At 40.3% G+C, this 23,374-nt stretch overlaps 1 protein-coding gene across 5 annotated transcripts in view; it reads left to right on the forward strand.

Annotated features, from left to right (window-relative positions):
• The window catches only part of zbtb46 (zinc finger and BTB domain containing 46), a 115,924-nt gene extending 93,835 nt beyond the window's left edge, over positions 1-22,089 (forward strand). For 4 of the 5 annotated variants that reach the window (XM_089124157.1, XM_089124158.1, XM_039669939.2 and 1 more), the window contains 4 exons: positions 8,803-9,072; positions 18,504-18,733; positions 20,805-20,847; positions 20,959-22,085. In XM_089124157.1, the coding sequence (XP_088980283.1) occupies positions 8,803-9,072; positions 18,504-18,733; positions 20,805-20,847; positions 20,959-21,557 (1,142 nt within the window). In that variant the 3' untranslated portion in view covers positions 21,558-22,085. Of the gene's footprint in view, positions 1-8,802; positions 9,073-18,503; positions 18,734-20,804; positions 20,848-20,958 lie in introns of all 5 variants that reach the window. The other variant, XM_089124156.1, reaches the window with a different exon arrangement.
• The last annotated feature ends 1,285 nt before the right edge of the window (positions 22,090-23,374 follow it).

A 23,374-nucleotide genomic window follows, 5' to 3' on the forward strand; every position in this document is an offset into this window, starting at 1 on the left:
GTCATCCAACTGACGCTTTACCTTTAGCGTCAGTTAGATGACGCGGGTAGGTTTAGGTCTGGGGTAGGGTTAGGGTTAGATAGCGTCATCTAACTGACGTTAAAGGGTACCCTAAAACGTCGGATGTTGATGTATGGTCAAAAGCGTCAGTTAGATGACGTCTTGGGATGAGAACGGGCTGAAATAAGTAGTATGTCCGAATTCATCGAATTTGTAGAACAGTAGATGAGAAGTTACTCGCATGATGACCCACTACAGTACTTCCGGCGAGATTCTGAAGTGGTTCTCAAATTGACACTTTGCTACCCCATGAGGCTACAGGAGAGGAGTTGTGAATGGCAGTGAAGTTACACAACTGATGCTGGTAGGTCACATAACAATGACAACATGTGGTTATGCACTGTAAATGAAGCCAGAGTTAAGAACTATTTATGGCTGATCAATTGTCCCAGTTCTCTATCAGGTTCACTTAAGTTCCCTTCAAAAAGGGCCGGTCCCGTTGGCTGCTCTTTAAACCCTGATTTCTGGCCTGTGCTCTGGATTTAGCGTCGGTCGCACCCTCCCCAGAGTCGTGCTTTTAGCACAAAGCCCTGCGTGTTTGCTTCCCCTCTCCACACCCAGCATTCCATTTTCCCCAAGATCTCCTCTCTCCCACTCTCTCCGGCCCTCCCTTTCTCTCTCCGTCTGTCTTTCTCTGTCTCTTACGCCCTCTCTCTTTCTGCCGCTCTCACTGTCTGCCACTTTGTGCTCCCTCTCTCTCTGCTTTGCTAAGCTGCATTAACTCCCCAGATTACCTTGAGCCCTGCAATCCTCCACTCCTCTTCTCCACCTCCACCCCTGCTCGCGCTCACCCTCTCGTCCTCTCCGTCGCCCACTCAGCTCCCCCCTCCATCATTACCCGCACTTCTCCTCTCGTCTTTCCTCCCTCCTTTCTAGCCTTCAGGGTTTGTTTGATTTATTCTCCCTCTATCTCTCTCTCTCTATCTCTCCTTGGAGGTTGTGGCCCGAGTAGTCCCTAAAACACAACAGCGAGAGAAAGAGAAAAATAACAACCTCTATTTTACTTTCCATCATGCCTCCTCTTTCTTCTTTTTTTCCCTCTCATCCCCCTCTCCCACACTGCTTTTAAATTGCCTCTGAATTCTTCGGCTTTTTTAGTGCTTCCCTCCCTCCCTCCATTCCTTGGAAATTACTTTTTACCCTTTCGAACTCCAACCACGCTGAGCAAGCAGGCCTGACCTTCCCCTCCCTACCTATAAGCCGGCTGGACACATGAGTGGCGTGTGTGTGTTTACATACATGTGCGTTCGGTGTCCTGAGGGGACGTTTGTCGGGGCTAATGAGTGCGCGTTACCAGTTCTGATGTAACGACGAAGCAGATAAGAGTTAAACATGACAGCTTAAACAGCTCTCGGTGTCTTATCAGCGAACAGAAACAAACTCCACGCTGTGTGTGCGTAAACCTGATCTCTGCGCGAGATGGAGAGAGTCCAGGGACACCTCGAAACCGGCTGAAACAAAAGACAGTGTTGAGTTTCAGCCGGGGAGGGTCGTAATGGCCACAGCAGCTGGAACACAGGGTCACGGGGTCAAAGCCCGTCAGCTGACCCTTTTCTCTGTGTCTTTCTTTCGTTTATTGTGCTTTAATAGACATTCACCCAACCCCATCCCCTCCAATAACTATTAACACGCACAGATCACACACTCTCAATGCTCACAAAAGCTCTTTCAGAGACGAAGTGTGCATTCAGTGCTGCACCACAAGGTCTTCCATTAGCCACTACGCACGATTATCACACACTTATTCGCATTTCTGAATGCATATTCTCTCATGCCGAGAGTTTACATTCTAGAACACGACGACAAACCAGCGGACGCCCACACGCAGACGCACACACAATCGCGCACGGACACAAAGCCAACACGGTGGGTCCGCCTATTTGTGTCTACTCTTAAAAGGGTGTTTTATTTAGCATAAATGTTGAAGCCAAGAGTGCCTGGCTGCCATGGCAACCACATTAAACTGAGATCCCCTTTGCAAGAAAGAATCAAACTGATTCAGGCGTTCTCTTATGAGAGGAACGGGGGGACAATGCGTGCCATTATTCCCACTGTAATCTCACTCGGGGTGACACAACACTTCAATCAGTGCCCATTAAAGCTTTCGGATTACACACGTGAAGAAAGATTCCATAAGCGTTCTTCAATCACTTAAGCTGCTATCAGAAACAAAGGCGCGACAATGCCCCCTTATCTCAATGCGCCGTCTCGAGTGGGACGTAATAACGGCGAGGCATTAGGAAATGTGTCTTGTGTGGTGTGGATTGAATAAAATAGCATTTGAAAATTGTATGGCGTGTTATGCTGTGTAGTATATGATGAATAATTAATAATAATCTCTTAAGGGATTGTAACACATCACTCTTTTCCATGAATTGGCCAAACTTGTTTGTAAAAATGGGTTGGGGGTTTCAGTCTGAAAAATTTGGATGGATCACTCATGCTCGTTTGGAGTGGTGTAAAACTCACTCTGTAAAACTGGAAACTTCAGAATGCAGAGAACAAAGAGTTCTAGATGAAGTGGAACATTTACCTTCAATCATTTAAAACAAACATGCAAAAGCTCCCTACTGCTTGCTAGCAATGAAGAACATCTTTAAGTTCACTTGCGTGTGTAGGTAAAGATGTTTCCTGACGTATCAAAACGATAGAAATCTATATATTGTATTCAGTTTTGTAAGGCCGTGTGTCCACCAAAGCGTTTTTAGCCAGCTGAAAACGCTAGAGGCCGTGCTTTAGGTGCTTGAGAGCGTTTTGTCAGCGCAGCGTTTTTTTCGTTCGGAGGTTTCGTTGCTATGATACAGAATAACTGATTTCGCAGATCATTTGTTTCATACTAAAAAATAATTTTTCATCCATTTTGTTCGGTTAGCTCTGTTTTACAGAAAGAATGTTGTGACAGTTGGTCAGTGTGGTATTAGCTCCGCCCCTCCTCCACTGTGATTGGGCGGGTGGGTAAAATGTGACAGTGATGAGCGCAGAATTTTATCCAAAGTTGAACGTTTTTCAATTCTCGTCGACCAGTAAAAATGCTGGACGCTCGGCGCTTCAGCGTAAAAAAAAAAAACGTTCAGCGCCTCGTTACGCTCATGGCGTTTAAAAAACGTGGCGCTCACATTGAAAACAATTGAAAACATACGCCAGGCGCGTGGAAAAACGCTTTGATGGACACACGGCCTAAACATGGTAATAATTCACTACCGTTCTGTTTAATATTGTCTTTGTAATTCTGATTCATATTGTCACCATTGTTTGTGTACATACAGTATTTGTTTTTGATGTCGGTTGATAGAAATGAGTACTTTTATTCTGAAGGGAAACATTAAATGAATCAAAAGTGAGAGTAAAGACTTTGAAGTAAAGAAATGGTAGTATATCTAAGTAGCCTATTATATTTTTCCCATTTGATACTCATATTGAATCATTTTTTTCTACAGTCTATTAGAGTCATATTAATGAATAAACCTAAAAAAAAATGTAATGAGCTCTAGGCGGTTCCACTGAACCTAGATCACTTTTGCTCCACCCTTTTGAAACCCCCTGCTTTGGAGAAGATGTCTTTTACCCTTTATTTTTTGTTTAAACGTTTGTGCATTTTACATGTGCTTAGCTAGTTCTTTGTTCATGTTTATTTCTGTCGGTCATTATGCATGTTTATGACTCTGCATATCTTCCCAGCATTAGTACCAGATGGAGCAGGACTGGCTCTGCTCACTGACTCTCCTATAGGTTTCTATATGTGTTTTTAAGCCGTCTGTGCCCGTATTGCCTGTTGATGCCTGTATAAGAGATTTTTTCATATAGACTACCACTGTTCCTCATGCATTAGTCTAGTGTGTTTGCACATTTACATGTGAATCACAGTGGGCTCATAACGGCTATGGGAAGGATCCCTCCTGTATCTCCGTGTGGTGCGTTGAGTGGGACGTAATGAACAGTGAGATGTTGTAGAGCGCAAACAGAGTGGTGGTTAAAATAACGGCATGCCTCAGTATTGTGTTGGCTGTAATGTGTTTGTGTTGGGCGAGAGGTCAGGGCAGGTGTGTAGGGGGAGAAATCGGGGTCAAAGGGGCGAGTTTCTCCTCTCTTCATTGTGGGCGTCGTGTCTTGGGGCATTTGGGAGCGGCAGATCCATTTTATTGATTGACTCTTATGGCCCCGGCCCACAGATGAGGGGTGAACTTATCTAATGAATTCCTGTTTGCCGTCTCCCCACTCCCCCAACTTAATTAACTCTGCCTGTGCGTGTTTGTGCACATCAGTGTGTGTGTGTGTGTGTTACCTGTCCACTCTTTGTTCATTTCTTTCTCCTGCTTGTCCTTTTGCCATTCTCTGCTCATTTGTCAGCTAAATTTCTTTCCCATCTATAAGTAGACTATCATTACTGGATTTATGTTGCATTTCCTAGTAAAGTTACCAACCAAACTCCAATTTACTACCCACTAACCGTAAGTTAAGCCACTGGTTATTTTTACAATTTCATCAGACACAGTTCAAAACCCACATTTCCCACTTGAGCACTAAGGCTCAATGTGTCCTGATCATGTGTGTTAACCACTAAGCCATAATTATTCCAACAACATGTGTAACCGGACCCGCTCCAAACGGGATTCGAACTGGAGTCTCCGACGTGGGAAGCAGGCGCGCTAACATAGAGGCTAAAGGCCACAGGCGTAGCGTCAGTCGCTAGTGCGCCTCTTGAAGCCAGGGGAGTGAGGTTTACACGCACAACTCTTACTGGCCTATACACTCACGCCCCCTAAACCTCACTCCCACCCGGGTCACGGCACCAAATGTAACCGGCCCTACTCGACCCGCTCCGAGTTGGATTTGAACTGGGGTCTCTGACGTGGGAGGCGGGCGCGCTAACAAGGACGCTAGAGGCGCTAGTGGGCCTCTTGAGGCCAGGGGAGTGAGGTTTACACGCACAACTCTTACTGGCCTACATCCTTTTCACATGCATGTTATTTACTGTATTATATATATATATATTCACATTTACACTCTCAAACTCTGGCACACACACAGATTATGTTTGGCTGATCATATTTTTATAAAGCTCCAGGTTGTGAGGGTCAATTGTATGATGGGAGCATCCATTAACACACTTTCCCTCTCACATACTTCACACACACACCTCTGTGCGTTTAATCCGCTGGTTTTAGTGGAATGTTCCCCTGTGGCAATTGAGCTACACACACAGTCAGATATTCATGAACACACATTCAACATTTCTTTAAGCAACAAGTGTTGCAGCTCCACAGAATCTATGAATGAGAAACATTTTCTTAAAAGACACATTGACCAAATTATGATCTTGAAATGATGGAATTATGTTGTTTTAGTAGTGAACATCTTCATCTCTTTCTCTCCCCTCCACATTTCTGCTTCCTCTCTCATTTCTACATCTTCCACATCCTCTAATTTCACAATTACTTCTTTCGGCATCCCCAACAGTTAGAATAAGATGTGTTCTCTTTCTTTCTGTTTATTATTATTTTTATTATTATTGAAAAGACTGTCACATTGCCCGGTCCAGTCTGATTGGCTGGCTGCTATGCCAGGTTAGTGGTTTTAAATGGTAGAGCTAGTTATTCATCTTAAGTCACATTGTGGAAAGTTAAATAGATATTTTATACACTCAGTCCTGGACCAACAAGGTTTTGTAATTATTTCAAGACTCTGTTCCACTTCAGTTTGTTTTTGTGCCATCGACTTGTGACGGTAACAAAAAATAGGTTAGATAAACTCGTCTCTACATAGCGTGTAAAACATAACAAATTGTGGTTGGTTGCCTTACATGTTGGTCAGACCATTACCATTTCCCTTCAAAAAAAAACAAACTCTAAAGTGGATCAGACCATATGACATGACGCTAATTTATTCCTCCAAATGTAATAATTAATTATTAAAAGTGCACTTTGCTCAGGCAATGACTTAAATACACCTATTTTATGATTAATGTGTGTCATTTGCAAACATACACTGTAAAAAAATATTGTTGGTTTAACTTAAAAAATTTAAGTTCATTGAAATGGAAAATTGAGTTAATACAATGAAGGTGATTGATTTAATCATCAGAAACTTAAAAATATTATGTTATCTGAACTACATCAATTTTTAAGTTGATTTGACAAAAGAAATAATGTTGTGATTACAAATCATGAAAATATTTTTTTACACTTTAAATTAATTGTTTTTTGGGGCAGCATAAATGTCAGGCGATACAACTGATAACAAAACGAAGTAAAACAAAATCGTTGAAGGGATGAAATTCTTGAAAAGAAATCCTTGAGTAATTGGGAATTTATTATTATTTCTTAAAATATATTAAGAAAACTGCTTATTATTGTTTGAAAGAATGATCTTGAGAGGACCCCTGGAGACCCCCAAGCTGGGAAGTCCTTTTGACCTTTTTTATAACATGACAAGGTTCGTTTGGGAACTTCATATTCAACCTCACACATATTCAAGGTGTAAGGAAGTGTAAATTCTGTTGACTTGATGGTTACACGTGACATTTTTAGAGTTATTAAATAAATAAAAAAACATTGTTGAAAATGATAAATAGCAGCATGAATACATTTCTAAAAACTCATTTGTTTTTTCAACTGGATTTTTAACAGTTTTCCTTTTCTTTATCTTGAGGACTTTCGAAGGTTGGCAAGACCACTAAGGTCATTGAAGCATATGTGAGGTTGGCAAGACCACCAAGTTACATTTTGGAAAATTATAAACTACAGAATCTGCTTAAACAGCACAATTATTTTCCAAAAATAAAATTTTAATTAAGTTTGAATGATGGAGACTCAGTGGTTCAGGAGTGACCTTTTTGTGAACTCCAGGTTGTGGACACCAGAAGAGATGATAAGATCTTTATGGGGGTCACTGCTTCATGACACACACACACACAGGGAGAGGGAGTTTTTTTCTCTCTCCCTCTCTCTCTCTCTCTCTCTCTCTGGAAATGAGCCAAATCCTCCTCTAAAACTCAAAGTTGATGAAGTTGATGCTTGTCAATGGGAGGCCCTCAGATGAAGTTAGTGTGTGTGTTGAGGGAGGGGGTTTATAACACTCATTATCTTTCATCCCCTCACACTGTCTCCATTTCTCTGTCTATTCTTCCAGACCCCAGAGAATACTGTGTAAACACAATACAGGCTTCAGAGCCTTGCTGTGTGTGTGTGTGTGTGTGTGTGTGTGTTTTCTGCAAGCATGCTGTCCTAAAGTAAGGTGTAATTAAGTGGTGTGAAGTATGGCAGGTTGTGGGCGGGTCTTGCGGTGCCGTGACTGAAGCGGTTCGCCGGCTGGGCTGTCACTCATGCTGCTTTGAGGCTTCCACTGATCTGAGCTTCAGTGACAGCTGTTTTGAAAAGCTCTTCTCCTTTAGGCTGTCAGTTGAGTCTAAACAAGCCTTTTGGCTCTATCTTTTGGTAAATCTTTTTTTTTCTGCTTTTGTCTCGCCACTTTTTTTTTTTTTTACCGTTGTTCTTACAGTTTGGACATCCTTACATCTAAGCAGTTTTCCTTGTCTTTTGACAGGTGGAGTGTGTATGTGTGTGTTTTGGCAGCCTTCTCTGTGTTGCCTGATTTTTTGATGGAAAAAAAGTCCATTTTACCTCCCTATTCATAACTTCTGTTTAAAATGATATCTGCTGGGATGAAATTCGTTTCTCTTTTGATGGTTTATTTTTATTCAGGGCTGGAATTTCGTTGTGCCAACTCAATTTGACTTAATTCCAATTTCAATTCGATTTGATTCTGATTCATATTGGTTTATTTCAGTTTTATAAAATGGTTAGTTCCGATCCTTGATTCTGATTGGTCAATCGCTGTGCTTTATTCATGATAACACACGGCTTTCATGCATATTACACATAGGAGCGTTGTTGTTCACGGTCAGGGACTATTTTTTCTAGCGGAAGGAAAGCTTTTAGTGATTTTACTTCATGAAAGTTGCACTAATACATTTTTTTTTTTACTTTAATATTTTTATCGTGTTTTTATAGCTGTATTGTGAATAAGTAACTCGAGCCTAACAACGCCATTACTTGTACCTTATTGCTTATTTAAACTCTCAATGAACCAGGAGGAGCGACAGATAATTTCTTCAGTATTGTGGTGTACATCCGAGCAAAACGTACTAAATAAAACGTAAGACTGGACTTGGTTCAATCAATTGGTTGTTAATTGAATGGAGCAGATCTGAATGCAATCTTGCAATCAATTTTAAGAAAAAATAGGCGAATAAAATGATTAGAGAAAACCTGCATACGGCACCATTGAGAAGTCTGCTGTTTCACCAGAAGGTCAAGTGGAGACATTTTGATTAAAATGACATAGTCAACATAAAGAAAACCCCATAGATTTTCATTAAATTCATTTTCTAAATGCATTGCTTTTTACGTGAAGAAGGTTTTTTTCAGATACAAAATGGTCATTTGTCTTTTTGAACTATTCATTCAAATAACCTGGTCATAAGATTTAGTCAAGTCAAGGATTTTAAGTAGTTCTGCAGTATTGTTCAAACAAAAGTCCCAGTTAATTGGAAAATATGGACATTTTTACACATCCGTATTAGTTATGCTTAACATTTTAGTCCTAAGAATTTACACATTTTCAGAAACAAAATGGTCTAGGCCTGAACCTGTTCTTGCAAGTTAGTCGACAACCCCCCATCTTGTAACGTGTGTATATTAGTGTCTTTGATCATTTCTCAACATTCCTTCTCTTTCCTCTCAGGTGCAGAAGTGACGGAAGCCAACATGTCGGACAGCCGCAGCGAGCGCATGGACCTCCTGGTCAAGCAGGAGGAGGCCGGCGCGGGGGACAGCGTGTTTCTGTCCGGGGAGCGGGACGAGGCCGTGTCCCAGGAGAGAGGGGGATCGGTGGCCAACCTGCGGGCTGCCCTCATGAGCAAGAACAGCTTGCTGTCTCTGGGGGCAGAGATGCTCGGAGAGGATAACCCGCTTCTGTTCGAATACCTGCCCAAGGGAGGACACTCTCTTTCCCGTAAGTCACACTGTGGTTCACTGCTCTCCTTCATGGAGTTTAGTCTTAGGTTCTGATAGAAACCCACTGGGACCGTAGATGTGCTTCTACGGGTGCATGAAGACTATAGGTTTCGACTGGTCTTCATAAACCATAGGGTCCTGTAGGGACTTTTAGGTTCTTATCCGCTGGGCTGTGTGTGGTAGTGGAGTTTTTGTAGGTCTTCTCTGTGAACATTGATGTTTCTAGAGGATCTTTTGTTCCTGCTGGGATTGTAAAGGCTTTATGAGCTGTCATTGAGTGCTTCAAGACCCACTGTTGTATTTTATGTGTCCACGAACCTTGGAGTTTCTATAGAATCTTATACAGTTGTGCTCTTGCTATAGAGTGCTTGAAAACTCTCTTATATGAACTCTCTCTGTATGTCTTTGTGTACCTCATACCCCCGTGTCTTAATAAATCCTATTAGTTGACTCTGCCCTAGAGATTATCAAGGTTTTTTTTTTTGTTTTGTTTTACTTTGGGGCATCATATTTTTTCTTTTTATCATTTATATTTTTATTGTTATTTTTCACACAGTATGAATTTTACAGTACAACCGGGCATACAATGTTCAAAGACAGTCATAACTGATTTTCCTTGCAAGCCCTTAGTGATAAGACATTTATTTATTTATTTTTTTTTCTTTTCTTTTTTTTTTGTATCATACAAAAATCATATTTTTTCATAGTGTGATTATTTAATATAACCTGAGACTATGATATAACGCCAGATTTTGTTTAACGAGACACTGGAGACAGTATTGACAGTTATGCTTAAATATTAACAGAATTGCATGATGAAATATTGACATTTAGATAATTGATAATACACATTCTCAGGAAATTCCATATGTGTGAGTGTGTGTGTGTGTGTGCGTGTGTGTGGTTCAGGCCAACCCTAATATGGGGATAAAATGTCCCCACAAGGATGGCAATATCCAAAATGTGTCCTTGTTGAGATATTTTCTGGTCCCCACGAAGAAACCCGCTTATAAATCATACTAAGTAATGTTTTATGAAATTCTAAAAGTGTGGAAAGTTTTCTGTGATGGGTTTGTCTAAGGAAAGTCAGCATAGAACATGGAAACCCAACGTGTGTATGTGTGTGTGCGTGTTAATATCTTCCTTTTTTATGATGGGACAGTGAAAAATGATGTAATGTTTGCTTCCCTGTAGAGATAGTTTGCATTGCAGTGTAGTCAATGACTCTAGATATAAAAAAAATACTATTTTAAATGGTTGCAGACAGAATTCAGTGTTGAATTTCACATTTGAATGTACTTCAATACAATGTACTAACTGAGAAATAACTAGAATTTCTAGTGTAGTTTGTCATATTTAGATGCATCCATACATATTTATACCCTCAACACGTTCTCTTGGTGAAGTGTGTGTGAGTTGTAGCATTTTTGTGGTAGAATACCTCCTCCAAAAACACCAGAGCTTTTATGAATGGCAGTGAAATTCATAAAAGCTCCGGGTTCGCCAAACCCAATCTTTGCCCACACCCGATCACTTCGTCAAAGCATTGAATGTCTGTGGGTCTGTGAGTGTGTTGTTATTTTTGGCTTATTCCTTTGAGAGTTTGTGTCTCCTTGTTTCCTTTTCTCTTTCTCTCTCTCGGTCCTGGGTTGGTAATTGTCTCTTTTGTCTGTTTAAGTTCAGTCTTGTGAATAGGAGAGGGAGGACAACTCTGAACCACTCCTGCTCTTAAAACCCTTAGGGCAGGCTCAAGAGTGTGTGTTTGCTGAACTACATTAAGTCTTAATGGCCACTCTTGAGGATGAAACACAGTGGCTGTCACTCACGCCACAGGAGCTTCTGTCTCCCAAAAACTCTGGCTAACAGACAACGTAGAGGAGCTTTAATCTGATCATCTCGCTAATGTACGAATCCTCCTGCCCTCCACCAGCACTGGCAGAATGTTCCTGTGATCTTTACTTCTGGCTTAAAGTCACCATTTTACTGTTTAGTAGGACATAAAACAGGATATTCATCAAGAAAAAATGTTGTGCATGAATTGATTTTAATTACTCTGTAAAAATGAAAAAAAATAAATTGTGGCAACAGATTACAAGCAATATTTTTAAGTAAATTGAACGAATTGAGTAATTATTAATCAAATTAATTCCTTAAAAGTTCAAACTTACAACAACAACCAAAAAAACGTAAATTGAAGTCACCATTATGGTGATCGGTGTTTGAAGGTTTCTCCTTCAGTGATTCTGCTTGTTATCATCAGGTGTCATCAATGTTGGCAATATAAAATAAAGAGTTCTTAATTAATCTTTGACATCTGTCTGTTAGTGAGATATTTTTGTTAATTTTTTTGGTGTAAACTTTACATGAAAAACTCTTTTAAATGGTTAACTTTTTATGGAATAATTTGATTAATCATTACTCAATTCTAATTTGTTAAATTTAATTAATAATATTGCTTGTAATCTGTTGCCACAAATAAAGCATATTCATTTTTACAGTGTATGTATTGCAGTGTATTATTGGATAGACTCTAAATGATGTGGTTGGATTACAATTTTTTTTTTTTTTTTGGAATATAAATGTCAATATTTGCTAGAAATCATGACATCTGCTTTTACTCTTCTTGGTACATTCTTGCGGAAAGTAGCAATGCCTGATTCCTGAACAAACTTAATGGAGAACTCCGTCGTTCGTGGTTCGACTTGTCGAGTCTGTTTTTCAAAGATTAAACGGTCTGTACACTTACAAAGTTCTCAATGCTTAGTTTTGTATTTAGGCACCCTCATTATGTTACTGTGTTAGTGTGGGGCTATTTTGACCCTTGTTAGTGGTATAAACTAGCGATTTCTTTTTACTTATTATATGCCCCCATATACTAGCATTATACGCTAAACAGTTTTTAGAGATAAAACTCTTTACATTCGATTATCTTAAAAACAAATCTCAGAGAACGGTCGACTAGGTGCCAATGTGTTATTAGACCAAAGGTTCATTTGACCAAGTTCTCCTTTAAGGCAGATCTTAATAGATCCATTAATCCAGTTCACATAATTGGTCTAAACGCTAAATAATTCATTCACAAAACTGATTTCAAACCCAGATTTGGTCACTCATAGCTAACATGCGGCTTTAGAAATGCACAAGTTTGCCTGATTGTACTGTGTTTTATGCCCTTTTTGAAGCTTGAAAGTAAATTATGTGGGTTTGAAACATGACAGAGTGTAAATACTTACAGAATTTTCATTTTTGGATAAAGTGTCTCTGCAAGACCAAAAATGGATTTATTTATTTGTGATTTTATTAGAGATATGAAAATCCATTATATATTTTTTGTTCATCGAATCTCAATATTTAACCATAATCACGGAAGATCTCGAGGATGTTCCACATGAAGGGACGTGCGTTGAAGTCGGCACAAACACAGACTCTCGTTAATATGTAACCGATCAACCAATGATTGTTCGGGGTTCTGCACCCCCTCTAAAACAACAGCGCTCAACCGCACCGTGCCCGCTCTGACGGATCACTAGTCGCCCTCCTCTCACACACTTCAAAGTAGATTTGTTGAAGTCTCTGGGAAAGGAATTGATTTGATGGGGCCGAGCAGGTCACGGCGGGTCCCCTTGCGTCCTGCAGGCTGCTGTGATTAACACAGATTGCGTGTTATTGCCTGATCCTGGGTCAGGTTTAGTGGTGTGACTTGCTTTAGGTGTGTGCCTGTCTTCTCCATTGATCTATACACACTGACAGCAGGCTGACAACCTGTCCTCTTCAACGCCACTTCCAGAGTCTCAGGGGAGTGTGTGTGTGTGTGTGTGTGTGGTTTCATGCGTACGAATATACAAATTTACACTTACTAGGAAACACTGAGTTGTTCCAAAGAACAAACTACACACTCAATGTGCAATCCAAAGCACAAACAATACAGTGTGAATAAATGATACACAGATACACATACTACAACACGGTAAAATATACAATGCTCTAGTCTAGTCGAATGCAATACTATACAGAACATGGGATAGAATGCATATGGGTTAATGGGTTTATGATTATGAATACATTCATACCATATTAATACTGTATTCTGTCCTACTGAATTTATCCTTACTGTCATATTTGTAGAGGTGTAACAAGCACACCTACATTACAAGTTTTTCTCTATGTTTTTAATCAAAAGGTTTATATTTGAATGATTATATATATTTATATTATCATTAAAATATTACTTTAGATAATAAATGGATAAATGGGAGGTATGTAATGATTACATACATTGATCACTTCTATTAATGTGAAATGTGGAAAATTACACTCTAAAAATTGCTGGGTTGTTTTAACCCAACTTTGGGTCAAATATGGACAACCCAGCCATTGGGTTACATTTTTTTAAATACATTTTTTAACCCAAAGTTTGGGTTTGTCCATATTTGGCCCAAAGTTGGGTTAAAACAACCCAACATTTTTAGAGTGTATGATTATAAGTTTGTGTGTTCAAACTTTTGACTGGTAGTATATGCACTATTAGCCTACATTTAAAATACCTTTTTATTTTTCTCTCAACTTTAATCTGGTGATGTACGTTCATATTTTCTCAAGATGTTTAGAAATAGTGATTAGCAATGCAAAAAAAAAAAAATGATATTGGATCAACTCAAACTCAACCCAAGCTTAGATCAGCACTCTTGATTGTAAAACATTTCTGAAGTATTGACATAGACCAACTGAGCAATTTCAGTGTAAATTGCTATACATGCTGGTGAACAGTTGGATATGTTTTATGCATTTGGAACCAAGTATATTCAATTGCTAAGGTGGAATTCAAATGAAGGTGCTCGTAATTGTGCACCAGTTGGCAAGCTTTCAGCAGAAGTGAGCTGAATGTTTGGTTATTTTTGGCCTGAAATTTCATTAAATTAGAGCTGAGCATGTGCCTTCCTGGTTGGGTGTAAATGCTTCGCTAATGAAGGTAAAACTGTCCTGCAGTTCGAGCTATTTCTCTGCTTTCTTTATGCAGAATTCATAGATCATTACTTTTTTTTCGTTGGGTTGTAGCCAGACAGTTTTGTATTTGATCTGCCCATGCTAAACATAAACTGCTTCCGAAACTTACTACACAGTAGGCAAACAGTATTATGAAAAAAGTAGTATGTAAAAAAATATACTTAAAACAGTATGTGAAAAGTACCCGGATGACCTACTACTATTTGGGAGATACGGCCATGGGAGAAAAGTTGAATGAAAGTTAACAGACGCTGGTAGCCAGGTCACATGACAATGATTCATTCATACTATGCGATATCTGCAGCCATAGCTCATGTAACAAATTGTGCTAAGAGTTGCGTGTCTTCCAAACCACACAAACAGCGAGGGAACGTAACATGAAGGTTTGTACCGTTTCCCTCAGAAAAGACATGGCAGCTGGTGGTTAACCTCAGTGTGCCAGTAAACCTGTGCTAGTTTCTCCTAAGTCTGGTGTATCATGAGCTGTAGAAATGATTTCATGTATCCTCTCATCTACATTCAGATGAGAATTGTCTCCTTGTAGATTCCATTAGATTGGGAAACCAACCGAAGGACGTGTTAGATAACCAGGAGAGAGGTGAAAGTTAGTAAAGCCTGTCTGTGCGTTTACACCAGATGCGAATAGCGCGTCAAATTCACGCCTACCGCGTCTAGATACGCTTGAACACTTTAAATCCATTCGCACGTGAAGAGCGAAATTGACGCGTATAAAAACAAAAGTTTGAAGCGAAATTTAAGCGTATCAGAATCGAAACCCGTTGGCGGCCATCTTTTTATGTTGATTGAGCATTCATCGAGAGAGTCGCCGCTCTGGAGAGCAGAACAGCGGCGTGGGAATCATAGTTGCCGTATTTGTGCCCACCGGACCCTTCGGAGATGATCCGTTTGGCAAATTTCACCATTTGCTCAATCCAGGAGCTGCGCTGGATGACGGCCGCTGTCAGCGGTACTTCCGCCTTTCTCGCGCCCAGTTTGATGACCTGTTGTCCCGCATCGGAGCGAGGATCACCCTCGCCCTCATCCACCTAATCTGTCATTTATTTTTGTTTTGATGATAAATAGAGCCAGCCTCCAAAAGTTATTAACCTGTCCTGTGATTTTTTTTCTTTCTCACGTCCAGACACGAATTTATGCACATGTATGTTGTTGGTTGTCTTTACATTATAGTAATATTTCATATAATCTAGATATGGAATAAATAACAATTAATACAAAATGAACATGTCTCGCAGTGTTGTAGTCGAGACCACCTCACTCGAGTCCGAGTCGACACCGAGACCAGAGAGAGTCGAGTCCGAGTCAAGACCGAGTCCATAGAGAGTCGAGTCCGAGACCAAAGACGGTCGAGTCCGAGACAAGACCGAGTCCATAGAGAGTCGAGTCCGAGACCAGAGACGGTCGAGTCCGAGTCGAGACCGAGACCAGTGAGGGTTGATTACCTAATTTACTTTTATTTACTTAGAGAAATCCTTTTTTTTTTTTTTACTGAATTTACTTAGAGTTTAAAAAATATGATCAGTTTAGGGTAAAACGACCACATAGTAGGTGGTGTTAAAAGTAATTTTATTACAATTTGTCATGCGCAGTTGCGCACTAGAAAATCAACAATCACTGGGCGTGTCAATCAATTTAAAGAAATATTTTATTCACATACATTAATAATCATGAAAAATATTTTGAATTGAACTCGAGTGGACTCAGGAATAATTCCAATAAAGTTTTAAGTGATAAAATTTTTGCTTTGTGCATTAGAACCACACCAGGCATTTAGTCATATTACAAAATATTTTTTTGAAGCATCCAGATACTTAACGCGGTGCGAATTGACGCCAAAGTTCAGATTTTTCAACTCGGGTGGCAGACGCGAATTCGCGTCAAACGCGTGAATGCACAAATAGCACTAACTAAATAATTTGCGCTTAACGCGCCAGACGCTCAATTCGCGCGAACTTGACCCGCGAATGAGGCGTATTTGCGTCTACCGCGCCGCTCTCTACGCCTCATTCGCGCCGCAGGAATTTTTTACACGCCTAATGCGTCTTTGCATTGATTTAACATTGAAATCACTCGCGCCTGACGCGTTATTCGCGACCGGTGTGAACGAACCATGAGACAAAGCTTTGCAGGCTTGATCAAAACCCTGGCCTGTTATCAGTGTTTAAATATCTATTGTAATGGACAATATCTATTGGTGGTAATCAGGTCAAATGGCTGCCCCAGATCCGATCACTCAAACCTACACCACATTTTCACTTATACCCGAATAAAATGGTAAATGGACTGCATTTATAGCGCTTTCACGGACCCAATGGCCACCAAAGCGCTTTACGTTTTGCCTCTCATTCACTCACTCATTCATACACCGACGGCGGTGTCAGCCATCCAGCTCGTCGGGAGCTGTTGGGGATAGGTGTCTTGCTCATGGGCACCTCGACACTTGGGGATTGAACCACCAACCTTCCAGTTTGTAGACAACCTACATGAACCACTGAATAAGTTCCAGGAAAGTTTTGCAACATACATCAAAGCACCCTACTAGTGCACTTTAGTTGAGAATGACAATGGACTAATGTTTAGATGCGAACCATACATTCGGTTTCAATAGCTGTTAATTGACGGGGAGTTTGGAGCACACATTGCGGAGAGAAATGAGGGGGTGATGTGTGCTGGATGGGAGTGACGGTGTAGGAGTGGAGAATTCCAGGAATCTGTCCGTGGTTGTGCATTACTGGAGCATGTGCATCTGTCCACTTAGCTCTTAACCAGCAACTCCGGCATATTCCCAACAACAGAAGTCCACAAACATTCTTCTTCTCCAAAAAAAAAAGTAGAAAAACAAGATGAACATTCAGAAACCGTGGCTTGAAAGTACCTATCGCGCACATTCTGGCTGCTCATATGACTGTGTATATAGTTTAGATCTAGCACACAGGTCTAATGAGGAAATATATTTGTTATTAAAATGAGTTTCAATGTAACACAAATTCTTGTGATAGACAAGTAAACCACAAAAACTATTTTTTTTTTCAAGAGTCTGATGCAGACTGACATCTTTGTCCATTGCCATCACAGTGTCAAGAAAAGTAGTTTCAAGAGGTAAAACTTGCTAGGAAAATTCCTTATGACCGAATTACACACGATTCATATTTTTTAAGCATGTCATTTTTGTACATTTATGCACTGAATTAAAGGAGTAGTTCACTTATAATTTTCTCACCCCCATGTCATCCAAGATGTCCATGTCTTTCTTTCTTCAGTCGAAAAGAAATTAAGCATTTTTCTCCATATAATGGACTTCAATGGGAACCAAACGATTCAAGGTCCAAAAGACCTTGTTCAAAGGGCTTTAAACGATTCCAGACGATGAGTGATGTATTCATCAAAAATGAAAAAATCTTTTTCTGAGTCAATTTATTCCTTGGCGGAAAAAGATTTATTTGTTTTGATGAACGAGTTCGAACAGGAGAGTCACAAACGTGCATCACAGTACAGAGCAAGGTGAGCATTTGAGCTTATAAACTTAAACTTTGTTATTTATTTTTTAAATGAACAATCGTTTCGCTTGATAAGACCTTTATTCATTGTCTGGAATCATTTAAAGCCCTTTGAACAGTTTGCAGTTTGCACTGAAAGTGTCTTTTGGACCTTGAACCGTTTGGTTCCCACTGAAGTCCATTATATGGAGAAAAATGCTGGAATTTTTTCATCAAAAACCTTAATTTCTTTTCAACTGAAGAAAGAAAGTCATGGACATCTCGGATGACATGGGGGTGAGTAAATGATCAGCAAACGTTTTTTGAAAAGTGAACTACTCCTTTAACACATTAAATTGACTTGCCTAATTATTGTACATGAAAGCTTTTTTGTTCTATACAGTCAAGACAAATCATCCATCGAAGAAGTCAAATAAAAAAGTCACATTTGTCCCTTAACATTATATAATTGGTGTAAATATTTCATTTTTCTCTGAACCTTTGCTCCTCTTGGAGTCTGCCGAGCAAGGCAGTTCGAATCTATTTCGTGTACGTTTGAACTTTTTGCGCGGATTCTGGCAAGTAGCCCGATGTGGTTGTAAAATGAAGAGAACATCATTCCGCCATCATTTAAAAGCCTCTTCTTTCATATTTCTTTATGGCTCACTTACACACACACATACAGCCATCCCTTGTGGGTGCACGTGGGTGGATGGAGAGGACCAAAAAAACAGAGCGAGAGAGGCCAAGCCCTAACCCCACTCCGGTCTCTTCATCTCGTCCCTCCTCTCCCTCTCTGTTCTAAATGAAGGCTGTGTGTGCCCCCTCCTCCCTCCTCCTCTTCCTCCTCCTCCTCTCTCTCTGCTGCTGTATGGAAGATGGCCGCTGGTCTGAGAGTAGGTGGGTGAGACTCATTTCCTGTGCTCCTCAGGGCCTCGTTGCTCCAATGGCAGCAGCAGCTCCCACCATCCAGGGGCCCTGTTTGGTAGCAAACACGGGGCATCTTCATCTTCTCCTCAGTCTGCTCTTCCTCCTCTTCCTCTTCTACTGCCGCCTCCGCCATCTGTGCTGCGGCCCCCAGGGGCCCTCGGTACGTCACAGTCTGGGGGCCCCCCAGACAAGCTCTATGCGGAGCAGGCCCTGAAGGCCTCACCCACTGAGGTAAGTCCAACAACACCCTATAGGCCACTTATCCTTCAGCTTTGTGTGTGTGTGTGTGTCTCTTGGTATATACAAGAATCTGTCACATTTCTGTCAAAGATTTGTTGCTTTTCTTCTTCTTTTTTTGCATTGCCAGCTCTGTTCTTACATGTTCTCTGTTTCTTTTTTTAATTCATGTTTCTGCTTTTTCTTTCTTTCCTTGAGAAACATGGATCAGAAATGTTGGGTTCATTATGTCTTTATCCAATGATGTAATCGAAACAAGAACTAATGACTAATGGGTTATGTACGCCTTAATATCCAATATCTTAATATCTTACCATTTCATAGAATTCTACATATGCCCCCCCACCCACCCAAACCAGTGAAAAAAAAACAGAGAAAAACAAAAACAAAAAAATGGCCGACTTAAGGGTGTCTATCGTCCTCAGTGCACCCTGTGCGTTTGTCATTCTGTGAATAAAATGTCAACTTCCGCAGCTTCTGATAAGAGGGGGATCCAGGTGGTGGTAAAAATCAATAGAGAGGGACAATGCAGAGGGGCAGGGTTGGTTTTTGGGTTTTGTTTTCTTGAGAGTGAGCAGGAAATTGCATTCTCCCCGTGTGCTGAGGTGGCATTTGGTTTCGCAGGACCTCCCCCCCAAGAAGTTGTACCATCTCTGTGGACAAGCCATCTGTTTGCTTAAACCATAATATGTCACTCTTACGCAAAGGGAGGGCGGGACCAGAATAAGGGGGAAGGGCCACACCTATACACCACATACAAGTTGGATGCATCTCAGAGGACGGTTGAAAAAACAATTGGATCTGTAACCCTCCACCTTCCAAACAAACACACACCTCTCTCCTCATAAATAAATATTACATTTCAGGGGTTTTCTCTTTGTCTCCACCTGTTGGATATGCTATAGAAAAAAACCCAAGTTGAATGATTATAATAGCATACGAACATAAAAATAGTAGAAAAGCCATTACATCTTTGCGGTTTGTTCACCAAACAGTGTTATGTATAAAAATACTAATCTTTATTTTTGTCCTTTTTTTTTCGTAAACATATCTAAAAATCACAAAAATAAGATGCATTTAAATTACAGAAAATACATATTTTGAATTATTTTTATATGTAATACCCTATTCGGAGTTTTTAATTGTTTAAAGGTATATTTTTTATTATAATATATAGGGCCGTGAAATGATTAATCACGATTAATCGCATCCAAAATAAAAGTTTGTGTTTACGTAATATATATGGGTGCACTGTGTATAATTATTTTCTGTGTGTTTATATATATATATATATATATATATATATATATATATATATATATATATAAATACACACACATGCATGTATATTTAAGAAAAAAATATTATTTATTTATAAAATATTTATATTTATATATAATATAAATTATTTATAAATCTATATATACAGTATATACATGAAAATATTTCTTAAATAAATATAAAAATATTTCTTACATTTCTTAAATATTTCTTATATTTCTTAAAATATTTCCTAAATTTCTTGGATGCGATTAATCGCGATTAATCGGTTTACAGCCCTAATATATATATATATATATATATATATATATATATATATATATATACACAAAAACACACACATATAATTAAATATATAAATTATATTTTACGGAAAATGCCCCAAGAAAAAACGCAGGTTAAAGAGTATTTTTGCGTCAAAATATTTCTTAAATTTCTTGGATGCGATTAATCGCAATTAATCGTTTTACAGCCCTAATATATATATATATATACATACACACAAACACACACATATAATTAAATATATAAAATATATTTTACGGAAAATGCCCCAAGAAAAAACACAGGTTAAAGAGTATTTTTGCGTCTCGGGTTCTGTCGCTTCTACTGTTTCTTTGCTTTTCTTTTTTCCTTCAAGGCTCCCATCTCTCTCCTCGTTTTCCAGTGTGTCTGTTTGTGTGTTTTACCTCATGAACTTGCATGCCTCAGGAGTACACCTCTATACAGACCTGGGATCAGAAGTACACAAGTGTTGATTTGCATGTTGTGTGTATTATTACAGGAGGAAATGAAAGAGGAAGACGACAATCCAAACAACAATGCAGGTATGTGTGACGCCGATGGCCCCGCCACATGACTGCCTGTTCTTTTTTCACATCGCATAAGCCGACATCCTGGCGTTAGCTCTCACCTCTCTCTCTCTCTTTCTCTCTCAGGGCTGGAGCGCATCCAGGTTCCTGTAGAGGAAGATCAGATGGTGGAGGAGAAGCATGGAGTGTGTGTGGCGGAGGTGCAGGGCGGAGGGCCGGGCTGGCGGCAGGAGCTCGCCTGCTCTCTGTGTAAGCAACTGTTTGGCAGCCTGCTTCAACTGAGACAGCACGAATACAGCCACACACTCTCGCTCATGGCCCTCTCGCTGGACTGCCTCGACCACCATCGCCCCGTAGTGGCCGCGTCCCCGCTCAACCCTCCGCCGGCGCGCTACCACTGCTCGCAGTGTCCCGCCAGCTTCACCCTCAAGTCCAACGCCGACCGCCACGAGAAGACCATCCACCTCAAGCGGAAGCTGATGCAGTGCGTGTACTGCCTCAAGCACTTCCGCGACCGCACCGACCTGAACCGCCACCTGTCGTCCGTGCATTCCAGCGAGCGCGTGTACACGTGCCTCGCTTGCTCCCGAACCTTCAGCACGCAGAAAAACCTGGCCACCCATGCCAAGGTTTGCTGTCATTCGGGAATCTCGCCCAGCGAGCAGCTGTGGACCATGCACAGCTTACGGGAGGATGACCGCGGCCGTATACGTGTAGACGACTGATTCTGCAAACCAGCAACTCTTCGCTTCAATGAGGGAATGTTTTACCAACGTCAGGCCTTTACCCAATTTTTGGCCAGAGCACTGTTGATATTTAGAGTATGACAGATTTATGTTTTTGGAATATCTAAACCATCAGGTTGTTTTATGACTACTGCATATGTCTGCTGATAGGCACAATTGCTATGCAAAATAAAGACGTTTTGTGGCATTTCTCTTGTCCCATATGGAGCTGTCTGCTTTTTGTACCATGCAGGATTATGCAAGTTCTCACTAAAGACTGGAGAACACAGTGATCTCGGTGCATTGGATGCCAATGCCTTTTTTTTATTATTTTGGGTGGCACTGCACCCGTGTACCAGCGAAATGATCTCATTAATGCTTAGACTGCAGTACGGACTCAGGCACAAGGCTCTCTGTATAAGGGATAGCTCACTTTGAAATAATTTTTTGATATGTTTTAGCTTACGTCAAGGGCATCCGAGATGTTGGTGTCTTTGTTTCCGTGGTAGTTTCAATTTTGATATTTTTAGGTCAAACCGTTCTTGTCTGTCAGTCAGTCATATAATGGAGGGATATGGTCACCACCTCAAAGAGCATGCACTGAGTAGTCCAAATTAAACATGATTTAATGACTCGTAAATGTAAGTACACATTGACGGCCTAAGACACGAAACGAGCGGTTTGTGTGAGAAAACGAACAGTATTTATATCGTTTTTACCTCTTGTAACCACAGCCACGTCCAAGTGATCTGAGGGCGCGAGTGCTTTGTGGCTGTGGTTACAAGAGGTAAAACGATATAAATACTGTTCGTTATCTCACACAAACCGCTCGTTTTGTGTCTTAGGCCATCAATGTGTACTTACATTTACGAGTCATTAAATCATGTTTAATTTGGACTTCTCTGCGCATGCTCTTTGAGGTGGTGACCATAGACCTCCATTATATGACTGACAGACAAGAACGGTTTGACCTAAAAACATCAAAATTGAAAATACTGCGGAAACAAAGACACCAAAAATTAATTTCAAAGAGAACTATCCCTTTAAGTAGTGAATTCAGCTGATAAACCTGTGCACAATGCTGCCCTCTGCAGGGGAATCTCTCTCTCTCTCTCTCTCTATCTATCTATCTTCCATTCTGCGCTTTAGTGGAAGGAGATGATTAGGGATGAGGGGAGATTAGGGTATGTCCTCAATCTTTCACCCTGCTGTTTTTTTCAAATGTGTGTGCATGACTCTGCGAGTACACTGAAATATGTCAGTAATTAGCTATCCTCTGATCTCATGCTGACCCTAAATCACACAGATAAAGGAGATGTAAAAAGAAAAACACAGCCAGAAGAAAAGGGTGTTTTAAGGTGTTGTCTGGACCCTTGCTAATGTAGATGGGAACTATGGTTGTGTTTCGGGAGTTACCAACTTTTAGTGACGTGTAAGTGAATTAAGTTGGGTTTTTTTTTTAACTTAAAAGTTGGACATGCCTTTTGAGTGGTCAGACCACAAACTTGTCTAGTAGAGAGTTCTGGGAAATCTTCAAGGCAGTCTAATCTTGTAGTAGAGAGTTCTGGGAAGTCTTCAAGGCAGTCTAATCTTGTAGTAATACCTGAAGGCAAAGATATACTAATTGTGATTTTCACGCAACATATATCATGCAGTTGTGACACGTTTACTAGTGTAACAGTGGGCGCTACACACTAGGGGAAGCTCTGATGGAGCATTCAGGATGTGTTAGATCCATTTTGAGAGCGTGGAAGAGTTTAGAAGTTAGTTTGAAATACAGCGAATTGATTTCTGAAACTCGATTCACCTCTCAAAGA

This window comes from Pimephales promelas, chromosome 20 (genome assembly GCF_988280905.1).
Source record: "Pimephales promelas chromosome 20, fPimPro1.hap1.1, whole genome shotgun sequence".
NCBI lineage: Eukaryota > Metazoa > Chordata > Actinopteri > Cypriniformes > Leuciscidae > Pimephales > Pimephales promelas.